Source organism: Pundamilia nyererei, unplaced genomic scaffold, assembly GCF_000239375.1.
Source record: "Pundamilia nyererei isolate P.nyererei 1_Seehausen unplaced genomic scaffold, PunNye1.0 scaffold00009, whole genome shotgun sequence".
NCBI classification, from domain to species: Eukaryota; Metazoa; Chordata; class Actinopteri; order Cichliformes; family Cichlidae; genus Pundamilia; species Pundamilia nyererei.
Genome location: NW_005187410.1, coordinates 396,549 through 413,399, shown reverse-complemented (window position 1 = coordinate 413,399; position 16,851 = coordinate 396,549). Strand labels below are relative to the sequence as shown.

General features: G+C 39.6%; 1 protein-coding gene across 3 annotated transcripts in view; it reads left to right on the top strand.

The window, feature by feature from the left end:
* LOC102205756 (dehydrogenase/reductase SDR family member on chromosome X) overlaps nt 1-8,990 on the top strand; it is a 47,069-nt gene extending 38,079 nt beyond the window's left edge. For 2 of the 3 annotated variants that reach the window (XM_005723264.1, XM_005723262.1), the window contains exons 4-7: nt 1,725-1,826; nt 3,391-3,598; nt 4,453-4,660; nt 7,630-8,990. In XM_005723264.1, coding sequence (XP_005723321.1) covers nt 1,725-1,826; nt 3,391-3,598; nt 4,453-4,660; nt 7,630-7,809 — 698 coding nt within the window. In that variant the 3' untranslated portion in view covers nt 7,810-8,990. The remainder of the gene's footprint in view (nt 1-1,724; nt 1,827-3,390; nt 3,599-4,452; nt 4,661-7,629) is intronic. The other variant, XM_005723263.1, reaches the window with a different exon arrangement.
* The last annotated feature ends 7,861 nt before the right edge of the window (nt 8,991-16,851 follow it).

Sequence of the window (16,851 nt, the reverse complement as noted above, 5' to 3'; positions counted from 1 at the left end):
ATAATGTGATGGGAGCACTAGTGTATATTACTTTGCTATTAGAGTAGTGTATTCGTTTTTGTGTATATTTTGGGTGTCACATTTCTGTGATCAACTCATTTCTCTGTTGCTTTAAGCCAGTGAACCCAAAATAGGATTTCTGTTTTAGCATTTAATAGAACAGGATTGTTTACTTTTCAAGAATATTTCCCATCTCGAAGTGCTGAGAAATGCACACAGAGGATGTTAGAGGGTTAAAGAACAATTTAAAACATTTCTTGCTGGAATGAGATTTCAATTTGCTGCTGAAGATTAGAAGTGAGTCAGCAGTCGTGTCTGCAGTGGGAAGGTCATTCTACAAATGTAGAGTCTGTAAAAAAGAAGAAAGTTTATTTACTTTTTTTGTTTTTGCACCATTAAATGAAGCAGAAGCACCACAAAAACTGGGAAAGACAACATAAAACTGTTCCCGATAAACAAGGGAAGTGACCACTAGGGGTCACTTCTATATTACCCACCATTAAAAAGGTGTTACTATACAGAGATTTTGCACTATTTAATACATTGCATGACAGTCATATATGCCTCATTATATCTGTTCAAGTGCAGAATAAAAAGCAGTAGAACTTTTAATCAGGGCAGTTAAATGGCTTGTTTAGCCTGAAGAGCTTCTTGAATGCATATTTGATGAACATTTTCATGCTACTGTGCAGATCAAAACAGCTCATTTGGCATTTTGATGTTGATGGTGGTGGAAAATGTTGTCTAATATATTTCAAATTCTCCTGCATAGTGCTCACTTGGGTTGAGACCTGTGGGCTTTCACAGCCATATCATACATTTGACATTTTTTTCGTAATCAACACGTTCAATGACCTTTAATACCCCGTGGAATATATTGTCATCCTGGGAAAAAATGATCCTTCTCCCATCAGAATAGAAGGCTTCAGCATGGGAGAAAGGTGATCAGTCAGAACAGATTTGTATTGATTTCCCTCTAAAGGACAAGTGGACCTAAACTGTGCAAGCAAAATACCCCTCACAGCATAGCAGAGCCACAAGATGCTCTTATTGGAGGGGCTCTTGTTCCTTTAATTTGTCACCAGTCTGTTACTATTTTACAATAAACCCTGCCGCACCTTGGGTATCTCAGTGGTTTAGTTAAGGTGTGATGTCACAGGTTTGTTACCTGGCTGGCCATTTAATAAGGGATGCTGAGGTAACTTTGTGTTTGGAGCCACAGAGCTTTGACCGTGGAAAAAGTAGGTCTCGTTGATCAACCCCCAAACAGAATGACATATCCCTTTTTGATGAACAGATTTGAGAATTTTATTATTATTTTATTACTTAAAATTTTATATATTCCAGGAAAGCTCGGTTTGTCAAGCTTTTTTAAATCAGTGTTTCTGTGAGCGTGCAGACACTTGAGCTTACTAAAGCCAGCAGTCCCCCTTCATGTTTTGATGAGAGAAGCTGATCTCTTACCTGTGTCTTATCACATATTAGATCTGATATAACAATGTGCTGAGCTTTGATGGAGTTCTGGTGGGAGTATTAGGTTTGTTAATGTGATGGAGCAATGGAAGTGCTGTTAGTGTTGCAGTGTAGGAATCCACCAAGCCCGCTGGAGAAGATGATTAATACACTCTTTGATGTCTTACCGGCAAAGTGTCGTGGAGGATTAATCCATTTATAATGGCTCTGATGCATGTATGTGTGTGTGTGTGTGTGTGTGTCCATTGCAGTGGAGTTTAAGAAACTGGACTTGGCTTCATTGCAGTCTGTACGTCAGTTCGCCCAGAGCTTCAGAGAACGGGACCTGCCGCTAAATATTTTGGTCAATAATGGTGAGTCTTTGTGTTCTGTCCTTGTGTTATATGAGCGTGCAGCCGGACTCTGCACAAAGTTTATCAAATATTTATTGAGAGAAGTAGAAAGCCTCTGCGCAGCTGTGTAATTTCAATGCAGTCGTCTGGCTGAATTTAAAGGGAGTTTGAGAATTAAACACAGATCCAGTCACACTGTGAAATGTTCTGCACGCGTCCTTGGATACTGTATACAGTGGGGCAAAAAAGTATTTAGTCAGCCACCGATTGTGCAAGTTCCCCCACTTAAAATGATGACAGAGGTCAGTAATTTGCACCAGAGGTACACTTCAACTGTGAGAGACAGAATGTGAAAAAAAAAATCCATGAATCCACATGGTAGGATTTGTAAAGAATTTATTCGTAAATTAGGGTGGAAAATAAGTATTTGGTCAATAACAAAAATACAACTCAATACTTTGTAACATAACCTTTGTTGGCAATAACAGAGGTCAAACGTTTACTATAGGTCTTTACCAGGTTTGCACACACAGTAGCTGGTATTTTGGCCCATTCCTCCATGCAGATCTTCTCGAGAGCAGTGATGTTTTGGGGCTGTCGCCGAGCAACACGGACTTTCAACTCCCGCCACAGATTTTCTATGGGGTTGAGGTCTGGAGACTGGCTAGGCCACTCCAGGACTTTCAAATGCTTCTTACGGAGCCACTCCTTTGTTGCCCGGGCGGTGTGTTTTGGATCATTGTCATGTTGGAAGACCCAGCCTCGTTTCATCTTCAAAGTTCTCACTGATGGAAGGAGGTTTTGGCTCAAAATCTCACGATACATGGCCCCATTCATTCTGTCCTTAACACGGATCAGTCGTCCTGTCCCCTTGGCAGAAAAACAGCCCCATAGCATGATGTTTCCACCCCCATGCTTCACAGTAGGTATGGTGTTCTTGGGATGCAACTCAGTATTCTTCTTCCTCCAAACACGACGAGTTGAGTTTATACCAAAAAGTTCTACTTTGGTTTCATCTGACCACATGACATTCTCCCAATCCTCTGCTGTATCATCCATGTGCTCTCTGGCAAACTTCAGACGGGCCTGGACATGCACTGGCTTCAGCAGTGGAACACGTCTGGCACTGCGGGATTTGATTCCCTGCCGTTGTAGTGTGTTACTGATGGTGACCTTTGTTACTTTGGTCCCAGCTCTCTGCAGGTCATTCACCAGGTCCCCCCGTGTGGTTCTGGGATCTTTGCTCACCGTTCTCATGATCATTTTGACCCCACGGGATGAGATCTTGCGTGGAGCCCCAGATCGTGGGAGATTATCAGTGGTCTTGTATGTCTTCCATTTTCTGATGATTGCTCCCACAGTTGATTTTTTCACACCAAGCTGCTTGCCTATTGTTGCCTATCAGAAATTACTGACTGATGTATGGGTTTCACTTTAACCTTTGCGTTTTTTGTGTTTTATCTCTATTACTTTTTTATGTAAAATGTTAAATTAGTCTTGTAGCATTTGAATTAAATTCACATTTGAAATACTAAAATGCATTTTTTTGTGTATCAAATATTTGTGTGTGGATGTGTGTGTCAAGCGGGTGTTATGCTGGTTCCTGAGGGGCGTACGGAGGATGGATTTGAGCAGCACTTCGGTGTGAACTACCTGGGACACTTCCTTTTGACCTGGCTACTCCTGGATACACTGAAGGATTCTGGGAAATCAGGTCATGTCTCTCGTGTGGTCAACGTCTCATCCTCAGCTCACTGCATCGGACAGATCAGACTAAATGACCTGAATAGCCGGTAGGTACACACAAACACAAATGTCCAAAGACATGCATCTGATGCACACAATACCTGAAGTTAATAACAAATAATAAACTAATAAATAGTTAAAATGATATATAGACTTTAAAAATGCTTGCTTCAGATGCAAACTGAGTCATTTCATGTAATTGCTATTGTCACAGTGGTCATTAATTTTTCACTTTAGTGTTTGGTGGTTATCAGCCATTTACTATTGAGCCACAAACATATTTAATGATGTGTGACATTCACATTAAGCGCTTTATTAAAAAAGATAAAGTCAGCCCTTCGATATTCTTTAAGAAGAGCGGTTCACATCCTTGTGTATTGTGTTCACCTGCCTTCTTTATGCTGAGATCAGTATTACACATCTCAGTTTGGCACAAGTGGACAACTGTTGGTTCCAGTTGGCTCAGTATCGCTCCAGCTCTCAACACTGCTGTCAAGATGTATTAACAGCCTGAATATCGTCATCATGTCGTTACATAGATATATTGGTGTTTAATATCCAAGGTCTTAAACTCAAATGCTGATTTAACTCAGTACAGACTTCTTTTAGTCCAAAAGCCTAGCATAACATTTATAATACCCTTGTTAAGTTTCGGGGACATTATAAATATATTGTGTTATTTAAATAATAATTTTAAGCTTCTATCATACTACACACATTATATAGTTGAGGACAGAATTATTAATATTTTATTCCTTTTTTTTTTTTGAGGAATTTAGTTTGTTAGCAAAGTGAATTAATATAATTTAATCAGATTTTTGGAAAAGCTGTGTTAAAAGTTTCTTACTTTTTCATAGGGAGGATAATAATTGACATTCTTTCTTGCTCTGTCTGTATTCAGCCAATCTTACTCCTCACATGCTGCTTACTGTCAGAGCAAGCTGGCCCAGGTGTTATTCAGTTTCCACCTCCACCAAGAGATGCAGAGTGGAGGTTTCCAAGTGAGTTCGTGTGCCGTGGATCCCGGCATGGTGGATACCGCACTCTACCGCCACCTCTGGACACCCCTCCATCTGGCACAAAGTGTCATCGCTCGCCTGCTCTTCAGGGTAAAACACGGCTCTGCATTTTCTGTACGGTTCAGATCAAATATAGTTGACATGTGCTTAAAGTAAATGCATTTTATACTGTTCACACTGTATCACAGAATGATCGCAGTAATTGAGCTTCAAATTATTTTATTGTTAGAAGAATAGCTTGTAACAACAACATAGCAACCCTGGATAATTTAAGTGTTTCCTCAACTCTTGAGTTGCAGTTTATTCTGCGTTGTGAGGTTTTGGAACTGGAAATCTCTAAAAGTTAAAACTGTTAGATGTGAACCTACAAACTTGACTGTGGGCACTCTACAGACACACACACACACAGTCCATCCACCCTGCTGAAAATGGAAGTGCTACTAAAACTCCAGCCCCTTCACTTTGTGTTACATTTTAAAGCCTTCTTTGCATAACTTAAAGCACTGACCCCAGGCTGCTGTTAATGTCCCTGAGATTTAATGGAAGAAGATGTGTGTGCATGTTTGAGCCCCAAGCCGCAGTCGTCACATTTGCCTGTGAGCACAACCTTTGGAATAGTTTTGCCCCACATACAGTATGCCAACTTATTATCATGTGAAATAGTCCATGTAATTATAAATTATCACACACACATTTATTTTACCTTTTACAACACCTTTTTATTTTAAACTCGGGGATTAAAGTTGGATTTTGCCCTAAGATTGGGTGTAATGGTGCCACATCGGGAAAATACGTAGAAGCAGGTTGTTAAATGAAGAGCGCAGAGTGATTCTGACTTTAATCTCAGAATTCTGATTTTCTTTTCAGAATTCTGGTAGATAGACTATTAACGAATACTTGGCATATTCACAAAAAATTCAGTTGTATATTTAAGAATGAAGATAGAGTTTGCAAATACTGACTTTTGAGTTCATTAGAATTGTGCAAAGTCTGTTTTTGCATTTTATACTGTATTTCCATCTTTCAGTAAATTGCTGTTCCTATTTCCCATTTCCCATATTGAAAGTCAATGAACCTAGTACAATTTCTGAGAGTGCGGCACAATCAATATCCAGAGGAAGTAATAATAGCAACAAAAATGCGGCATCCATGAGAGTAAAGCAGTGAAGTGGTGAACAACAAAGCAATAGATGAGCTAGTATGAGAAGGTTCAGGTTCCTTTATTGATGCCCTTAGGTAGATTTCTTTTGCAGTTAAAAGAGCAGGCAACCCATCAACCAGACATCAAACACAGACACTGGCTACATATACAGAGGGAAAGAGAGCATTCTCCAGGCTTCAATAAAACCACAGCTTCAAACCCCCAAACTAATAAATACTATAAAAAGGCCAAAAAAATGTAATAAATTAATGAATACATTCAAATTAAGTGCACAATTTGCAATAGCTTTTCAGCTTTTTCCCTCTGGAAAAGATGAAAATCCCGCAGGGGATGGGAATCATCATTTAAGAGCTGGCCATCCTCTGCAACTGTCTGGTATACATCGACTCTAGGCTAAGCTGCAATTTACCAATCAGCTGCCCTGACCAGTTTACAGTTTGACTCAGTTTGTTCCTGTCCTTCAAAGACAGGTCACCATGACACCAAGGAAAAAGATCAAACTGACTCAATAAAAGATTTAAAAAAAAATATTGTCATAATGGTCTTATCAATATGAAAGGAGGACCTTGATTACCCTTTTTCAAGATTTGAGGTTCAAGAAGTTTATTGTCATGTACACTGCAAAACACAATTGGTTACACAGAGTAATGAAATTCTTACTTTGCAGGTTCCCTTCACACAACTAAAAAGACTAAAAACCAACTTAAAAGAAAGTAATAATAAGTAAGTAAAATAGTGCTTGTAGATGTGGTGTAATCAGAATTTAAAGTGCAAGTAGTTGCAACACTGTCACAGTGATAATATATACAGAATATGCAATATTACAGTGTATATGTAAAGATACGTACAAAAATTGCAAATTTACAGGTTAATATAAATGTACATATATATAAGTGTTTTGGACACTGCTTCACAGTTTGTGTGAAAATTCAAGCTTGAATCAATAATAGTCCCCAGATATTTGCAGGGACACATTCCTTGGTTTGACCCTTAATGTTTGTGGAATCAGATATGCTGGAATTTTTCCTGAAATCCGCAATTATTTTCTGGGTTTTCAATATGTTGAGCTGGAGATAACAATTTTTACACCACCTGAAAAAGTGCTCAATAGCTTGTTTATGGCTGGTTTTCCTTTCCGTGTATGTAAAAGACTGACAATGACCGTGTCATCTGCATACTTTAAAATGGCCCTACCATCAAGCATCCAACTGCCGTGGAAACCGTTGCCCCTCCCCAATCACAGAAAGAGTTGGGTGTTTTGTTGTTGCTGTTGTCTTTCTGTACTAAAACTCCTACATGGATGGAGAGACTTTTTAACTACAGACAGCAAAATGAATTATGAAGAACACGTTTTGCTTGCCAATACCCCCCCCCCCCTCCTTTTTTGTACTTAAAAATTCAGCCCTTCAAGCAAAATGATAATTCACTTAGAAGAACAATTAAAATTGATGTTTGAAATTATTGCACAGTAGTACAGCATACACACATCACAGACAGCACTCACGTACTGTTATACACGAGTATGCAAGTGTGCTGTTAAAGCTTTCAGGTTGTGATCCTCTCTCTGCTCAGAAACCTGCTGCTGGTCTCACTGCTGACACTGAGATCATTGTTAAAATGCATCAACACCAGCGCTCTCAAGCATACGCTCATCCATGAAAACACACACACACACACACACATGCACTTACCCTGAGCCTTCCTTTCAGTGATGCTAACACACAGTGACATTAGCCCTACTCTTTCATCCGTGTCCACACACACACTTAGGCACATTTTTTGTCTACGTGAAGATAGGTTGTTGTTGATCTTGTCTTCCATTCCAGTTCTTTTCTTTATGTATTTTATATGCAGGAGCTCTTTAAATTTTTAATTGTGTTTATGTGTTTGTCCCTAGACTCCTGAAGAGGGCGCTACCACTGTGCTCTCTGCTGCTCTGTCACCTGCTCTGGAGGGAGATTGTGGAGGAGGTTACTGGGCCAATGGGTGCAGAAAGATGACAACACCGCTGACCTTTGATCCCCAGCTGCAAGTGAGCCTATGGGAAATCAGCCTCCAGTTGCTGAACCTTCACTAGCATGAGACAAGGATGACCAACAGGACTAAACCCATTTGACAACATCAGATAAAAAAGACCCTATATTCAGGGCGGCCAGCCATTCTCTCCTCCCTTTTTTTTTTTCATACTTCACATCAGGGCGTTGCTAGCAATTTGTTACAAGTGTCATAATCCAGTGCTGGACTGTGATTGGTTGTTTAGAGAGCAAAGATCTCTTTCTTTTAGCGTTTTTTTTTAGTTTTATTTTTTATTTTCTTTTTTCCAGACCTGCCAAAGAAGGGCTACAGGGGATGGAAGATGCTTTTTTTGCTTTTCACTGTGAGCAAGCAAACATATTTGCACACACACACAACCACACTTTAGGGTTGTAGCTATATGTCATTTTGCTGTCATGGATAGCAGAGAGTTGCTGTTGGCGCCATCTAGTCAGATATCAGTTAATGGCACCCACCAATGATATGATGAGTTTGATTCCCTGATCGCGTATCAGAGAATCAGTCATCTGCTATGATACAAACCTTACTTGGATTTTTCAATTAGTCCGGCCCACAATAACTAAATTCCTCTTGGAAGCTTTTTCACATCAACAAAAAATTCCAGTAAAATAATCCAAAAGCTTAATTTTGGCAACAAAATAACATATTGGTCAAACCCTAGCATACGCGCACATACAGTACACACACATTTACACACTACGACAATGATCTGATCTGATCCTGCCTTGCTGTGGCAAGGGAATGTGATGTCATCAGTTTGCGTTGACACATCACTGCGATTTCTCAGATCGTATTGCCATCCGGCCTCTTTTACTGGGAGCACTTTGTTTTTATTGGTTACTATTGAATCATGTTAACTGCTGGTTGTAGTTGCATGAGTAGATGTTTTTACAGACGTGAATTTAGCTGAAAAGCTAAGAATCCATCATCGTCTCCTCTTTCCTCTCTCCGGCGCGCAGTAACCCAACAAAAGATGTTCCTTTTGACTGCTAGGGGGATTTGGGAAGAGTTTTAAAAAAGGGAGATATTTCAGATAAAAGTAAGCCTAAATTTGGAATGATTCCCCTTCGACCCAAGAGTGATGAAACGTTTGGTTGAGTTGCTGTGAATTTTTATGCTGTTATTTCTAAAGCGGAATTTCCAGCTGTTTCTGGTTGTCTGCTCAAAAAAAAATGAGAAAAAAAAAAAGGTTTGGGAACAGACCTCAAATTCATTTTGTCACCGTTTTCCTTTGTGATCTGTGCTAATCGCTTTTTTCTGTGTCTGTGATACGTGTGCATGTATTATGCACACAAGCTAAGAATTAACTCATGTATAGACCCAATTCATGCTGATGGATAGCACAACAATGGCTAACCCCGGAGGAACTGCAACGAGAAGGAATGCGAGAGAGGGGAAAGCACATTTTTTCAGCATTCAAACTGTGATTGGTTCCTCATTGCTGCTGCTACTGCCTCTTCCTCATTTGGCGCCGCTCCCAGTGCATTGTGGGATTGAGATTTCCCAGTAGTGAGAATCAAACTCCATCTGCTGAGCTGACACACACACACAGACACTCACTCAGAAACATTGGAAGCAGTACATCCAGGCATAGGCTTATCCAAACAAGCGCACAGCAAATAAACACGTCTGTCTGTGATGCAGGAACATGCTCACACACTCTTACACACATACAAAGACACACTTAATGCCATCTCCACTGTGATTAACATGTTTTAGCTGTGGGGATGAAAAGTGTTATCTCAAATTAATTAAGTTTTGGCTAAAATCCTTAACCACAAGTCATCGCTGTAGTGTATGTGTACGTTGTTGCTTTGAATAAAGCCAGCATTCATTATGATCTGCCGCATGTAAAGCAATAGTATCACTGTGGTAGCTAATTCAGCCAGTGGCACAGTGTCAGACATGAAGAATAGGAACAAAGTGTAATGGAAGAAAATGCATAAAGGAAAAAGGCATCAGCTTTAAGGCACTCATTGCTTAAATGGTTAAATTTAATGTGATTCTCACTGTTTTGTCAAGCAGTTTAAGTATTTGTCTCAATTCAGAGACGAAAAAATTGTCCTTCAGAGAATTTGTAGGACAGACTGACCCGCTGCCGCCACCGCTAAATCAGACGACAGTCTAAATTTACAAGGGGAAAAATAAAGGCGTATTTGCCCCATCCTTGTCATCTTATAAAGTCATTTTTGGTTTATGTTATTCATAAGTGTGTTGGGCTTTTTGGTTCATGTGATATATCTACCAATGATGTGTCAACCCAAATATCTGCCTAATATCTTATGAATATTTGAATATATGAGTTGACAAAGATTGCAAAAATGCGCAGGAACCTGCACTTTGAAGGGAGGCATTATGCTAAAAAAAAACCCTCTTTAAGATTCCCAGGACTTTGCGAGGATTCACAATCTCGTGGCAGTCGGCCCTATGAGCATCACAAATACTGACGGTATAATACTGAAGCCGTTACATTTGGAATTTATTAGTTTTGACTGATACATTTGGCTGAGATGAGGAAGCCATCTGTATTCATCTGGCTTCCAGGTATTCAGTATCTATTATTATCCGGTGCCAAGTCAAATACGCTGAATTGTGGGAGAAAAATTTTGAGGGGATGAAAAAATGACAGAAAAAATAAAAGGAACGCCTCCCGGTCGTAGTTATTATAACTATCAGGGTGTGACACGGACTCTGATATGATGTGAAGGCATCATAACTCCAAGACAAGTCATCAAAGTTTACATCCCATAAGAGAGGCTTATTCTGATTAGAAATTAAAATATAATTTTAAAGCAAACATCAAAGGGTTTTTTTTTCTAGATTAGCAATTGTTTGTGAGCTGACTCTAAATACCAGCAATATTGCTCAGTCTTTTGAGTGTTGTATTGTTTTTCAGGCTGCTTGAAAACAGTTTATTGCCTCAGTGCTTCCTTTGTTTGACTGTGTGGTTGCCCTTGGCCACTGTAAGGTACTGATTAAATAACAAACAGCCAAACCTAGTGCATATCTATACATCTATATATCTCTCTACATATAGATATATAAATATAAAATGCACATGCTTCCGTTCACACAAATAAAAACACCAGCCTATCCACTCAGTGGCGCTTATTGAAAGAATTCAAGGCTACAATATGACATACATCCTGTCAAAGAGCTACCGTGTTTTTCTCAGCTGCTACAGTAGATGTATTTTAGCTGGAAAGGGCGAGTGGGGGAATGTCACAGACTCTCCCTTCTATCTGAGCACAAGGTTTTCCAAAGACGAAAGGAGGAAACGGGCACGGATCTGTCTCAGTGTGCTTATCGTGTCGACGTGCAGAAGTGACTGCTAAATTATCACTGATTTACCCGGTTATATACGGTATTTAGCGTCCTCCTGAAGCATTCTACACAGACACGACAACACGGTGAACTTTCTGAACTCGATTTGCAAATATAGAAAAAGAACAACAGCTCCAGTAACTGTCTGTGATATTATCTGTGTGTTATTTACTCGTATATGATCGTTTCAAAGCGTTGGAGACCAGTGAAGACATTTGTAGATTAAAAATAGCCATTCCTCTGAACAACCTGGGATCACATTTATATTAAATGTTCCAGTCCCAAGTTCTGCAAAATCTTAAATGTGTATATTTGCACTGGTGTGAAAAAGTGTTTTTTCCCTTGCTGATTTCCAATGTTTTTTTTTATGTTTGTCACACTTAAATGTTTTAGATAATCCAACAAATTTAAATATTAGACAAAGTTAACACAAGTAAACACAAAATGCAGTTTCCTAATGAAATTGTTTTATTATTAAAGGGAAAAAATTCCAAACCTACATGGCCCTGTGTGAAAAAGTGATTGCCCCCTAAACATAATAACCCTTAGCAGCAACAATCTACAGTCAAACGTTTGCGATAACTGGTAATGAGTATTTCACGCTGTGGAGGAATTTTGAATTTTGATGAATCTTTGCAGAACATTTGTTGTTCAAGCACAAACTGCTTTTTTAAGGTCAGGCCGCAGCATCTCAATCGGATTCAGTCAGGGCTTTGACTGGGCCACAATGAAGTTTTCATTTTGTCTTTCTTAAGCTATTCAGAGGTGGAGCTGGTGTGTTTTGGATCATTGTCCTGCTGCAGAACCCAAGTTTATGTTCCTTTTCCTCAGGAGTGGTTTTCGTCTTGGAACTCTATGCAGACCCAGTCTCTTTCTTATGGTGGAGTCATGACCACTGACTTTAACTGAGGCAAGTGAGGTCTGCAGTTCTTTGGTTCTTGTTCCGGGTTCTTTTGTGACCTCCTGGATGGGGTAACTGTGGTCGGCTGGCCACTCCTGGGAAATCCACCCCAGTTCCAGGTTTTCTCCAGGTGTGGATAATGGCTCTCACCATTTGTCAGGCAGGTTCTATCTAAGGGATTTCTTGATTCACCAGGTCTGGCAGTAAATAAGCCTTAGTCTAGCAGTGAAACTACACTCAACTTTGTAAAACGTGGTTAATTACAGCTAAATTGTGATTTAACAAGGTGGGGCAATCACTTTTTCACACAGGACCATGTAGGTTTGGATTTTTTCCCCCTTAATAATATTAATAATAAACACCTTCATTTAGAAACTGCATTTTGTGTTTACTTGTATCATCTTGGGGGGGCAGGGATAGCTCAGTAGGTAGATTGGTGGCCCCATGATTGGAAGATTGAGGATTCAAATCCACTGAACGGCTATCCTGAGCAAGGTACTGTCCCTACACGCTGCTTCCCGAGCGCCCAATGCCTGCCCACTGCTTCACTGGGTGAACGGGTTAAATGCAGAGAGGAATTTCCCCATGGAGATCAATAAAGTATACATTATTATTATTATTATCTTGGTCTAATATTTCATTTTGTTTGATGATCTGAAACATTTAAGTGTGATGAACATACCAAAAAATCAGAAAGCAGGCACTTTTTCACACCAGTATATTCAGTGATATAAAGATGTAAACGGGGGTAAAACCAGATGAACTGAGTCCTTACTCTGGTACTATTCCAGTTAAAAGAAGCCACATTCTAGTGTCGTTTAACCTTTATTGCATACACCCCTAAACTGTTTTCTCCTTTGTTGTGAGAGCGACCTTTCAATTGAGCCCCTGGAGGCTGCAAATCGAAGACATTTCCCACCTCAAATCCATTGTAAACATTCAGTGCACCTGGGCCCCCTGAGTTTTTATTGAAATGTGTGGAATGTTTTATTTTTATCATTATTTCGTTGTTGTTGATCTTATTGCTTTTGCTGTGCCTAAAAAAGAAATCTCCCTCACCGATGTGTTAACTGTGAATTTTTTCATGTAGAAATTAACTCGTAGAACTTGTGATACCGTCTTGTCCTGTGCATTGATACGATTTCTCTCTCTCTCTGGAGTGATTGGAGTGGAGGTGAAGAATGTTTGTGTATGAATGACTGTGCGTGCGTGCGTGTCTCTAGATAAGGGTGTTGATGTCTATGATCTTTTTTTTCTTCTTTTTTTTTTTTTTTTTTTTTGGGGGGGTTTTTTTGGTCAATTATTGTGACATTCCAGCAGCAGCCGTCACCTTTTCTATTATCCAAAGCCTCTCAATAAACATATCATTGTGCCATTTGCTCTCCATCCTTCTTCCCAGCGTGTGAGTGAGAAACCGTCAGTCTGATGTTGCTCGACATGAGACAGCGAGCCTCGAGCACTGTCTGAACTTTTGAGACATTCTCAGATCCATCAGTGAAACGTACACACACGGTCATTTTTCCATTACAATAGAGGACCTTACATTCACTTAAATTGTTTTTCTTCAGTCTTACAGTGCCTGCCTGATCTTAACTTTAATCTCACATTTACCCTAAAATTGAATGATTTTTAGAGCCTCACAGTATAAATAGTTTTTTTGCAACCACAGTGAAAACAATGCAAGTTCTCACGTTTATTTCTTCCTGTTACCTACTAGTAAGCAGTAGTAATGCAATGATTCTTATATAGCATTAATTTGGCACATTACTATCCAAAGCGACCTAAAGTTACAGTCTTTGTGATTTCAGAGTGGCTTTCTGCTTCATGTCTTGTGCCCTCTATTCTAAACTATGGTAAAAATTCAGATGAAGAGCAACATGTGATATTACACATTATTTACAGTATTTAACAGCAAAGCCAAAAATCAGATGCAGTGTCTGGAAATTAAGTACAGCCTATGATTCAGTAGACACAGAACCGCTTTAAGCTGCACTTTATCAGTCTCTTACAACACCGTTGAGGCATTTTCACCCACTCTTCTTTACAAGGTTGTTTCAACTCGTAGAGGTCTGCAAGCATTTTCTTCAGGGTCACCACAGCATTTCATTGGGGTCGAGGTCTGGACTTTGGACTATTGCAACACTGGGAGCTCCTCCTTCCTTCCAGTCTTTTTCTAATTTTACTGCCATGAAGTTTAACATTTAACATCCAATCTGAGGCCGGTACAGTCTGAGATGTAGCTCTTGGGCTTTTTATTCTCTTTTTTTCTTTTCCTTTTTTTGTAGTTTCTCTGAGCATTTCATGGTCAGAGTTTAGAGTGAATTTGCTGAAATGTCTACTCCTGGCAAGATAGGCAGCTGTCTTGAATGCCTTCCACTTGTGAATAATCTTTCACACAGTAGGATGATGGATTTCAAATTGTTTAGAAATGGCTTCATAACCTTTCCCAGATTGGACAGCAACAATTGTCTCTCTAAGACCACTGCTGAAGTCTTCCCCTCTACGGCATTGTGTGAATGCAAACACTATGGATGCAGCAACAGTCTACTTTAGTGTGCAACCTGCTTCTTGCTCAGAACTTTGAAAACAACAATTTATGCCTGTTTTTTGTTGTTGTTGTTGTTGTTTGTTTGTAGGAGAACCTGCATCTGTTATTTTTTAATACACACAGGTTGTTTTCAGATGCTTCTGTGGAGAATTGGCCTCCTTTGAAATTTTTCTAATTAAATTAATGAAAGTACAAACAATGTTACAGAAATATTAACTAGAGTTAACCTCAGTTCACTTTTAGTTTGCCAATAATAAAACAAAGTCAGTGACGTCGTGGTAAAAAACTGAGGGGTTCAAAGAGAATATATACTTCAGTGCACACAGCAGACTGGAGACCTTCAGACAACATAAACCTCTTCTGAAGTTTTTCTGTGAAGAACTGCAATTTAGGCTTTCACCATCATGCCACTTCATAGCTGAATGCTCTGGTACGATCAGTACTTTGCAACCTGCAATCTGTGAGTCAAGCTAACCTCAGCAGCTCCTTGGTTATTTGTGGTTATTTGTGGGTTATGATAAACTTATACCTTTTAATATGAACCCTGCAAAAACTATTTCTAATTAATTAGTTAATTAATAACTTTTTTTGAGGAAATCAAACGCACCCACAAAACCATGAGGAAAAGTCAAGAATCCCTCTTACCACTGATCCTGCCTAAATATATTCATATATTGTAAACCCAGTAAAAGTGTGACATCTGTCTGCGTGCGCATGTGACAATAGACTTTCAATTAGAGGAGGCACTGAAGAGCAGGTGTTTTCTTGCCTTAAAGAAAAGTAAGAAGAATCAAAGGTAAATCAAACCCCCAGCACGTTTGACGGCGCATCTGAATGGCAGGAGAGGAGAGTTACATCATGTATATGTCTATTTCTTAGAATTACTATCTGACACAGCTCTCTGTACTACCAGTACACATATAGCATGTCTGCGCTTAATTGAGTGCTGTCTGAGTTCACTCGAGCAGAAAACGGAAAGAAAGAGTAACCTAAAATGGCAAAATGGCCATCCTCATTTATGTCAAGGTAATTGGCGCTCATACTGGAGAGATTATGGTTTCTAACAATGAGTATAATCCACAGCATCATAAACACGCTTAATAGCTTCATATTGAACCACTGAGTGTCAGCGCTCCCAGCATAAAAGTCCTTATGGAATAACTAATGAGCTCATTGCATGCAAATGCTTAACTTAGTAAGTGTCTAATAAGTATTCATTTATGTGATTACCTCCAAATAACTGGGAAGACACTATTGCTCATATTCAGGTCGGAACAGGTTGGCACACTTTGTTTGTGCAGACGCCTCAGATTCCTCAAATATCTCTGGGAGCACAGTCATAGGTTTTGCTCTGAGTCCACAAAACACGTGTAGGCTGGCCTGGTGAACTCCCATGCCTCCTCAGTCATCTGGGAGACTGTGAAAACCTTGCCCACTGTTCCATGGCCAAGATGGAGCCTGCATATTTCTCCTGTATCTGAAGTCCAACTGTCAGCCAGAGCCTCCTTTTCAACAGCCTTTCCTGTAAGGCCAAAAAGTGCGATGCTTGTGTTATAATTCGCGCCCACTCTGATCTCCTTATTGAAAAGAGAACACATTTTTACTTGAGGTGTTAGTATTGGTAAAAAGTATTGGTTAGCCAAGTCAGTCAGACTTTTTTTGCACACTCAAGGAGCTGCTGTCTGTTAGCCATTAGAGGGGGAAAAAAATGCAAGTTCAAAGCACTGCAATATAAGCTTCATTTTTCTTATATACACAAAATATTCTGGCTGTCCACCCCATAGCTGTCAATATATTCAGTTCTAAACCTACATTGCCCTTCACAGAAACATTCCAGTAGCATGGCTAAAAAAAATCACTACAACTCAAGGACACTAAACATAAACCTGCTGGAACTGGTGATAAAAAAGAATAAAAGCTTACTGTTGTGAGTAAAGAGTAGAGGCTACTTTATTTTAGGAAATAAAATGTGAATTTGTTTCTGAAAGGTACAGAATCATCATATTATCTTCATGCAATACAGAGTTTTTTGTTATGAGCCACTGCCTCTGAAACAGATTAGCTTTGAATGTGTTGCCATGCCTTGACAGATGCATTTGAGGGAAAGACGACATATTCACTCTTTTCCGCATTTATTTTTTAAAGATGCAACCCACCGAGCCTCTAATCACAAGTGCATCCCAAACCCGTTCACAAGTTTTGCTCAAAATCTTTTGAAGGACTTTTTCTTCCATCTCTGAGGTCAGCGTGCTGAACAGATGTGTCCAACAGATGTCCGTCTGTCGATGGAC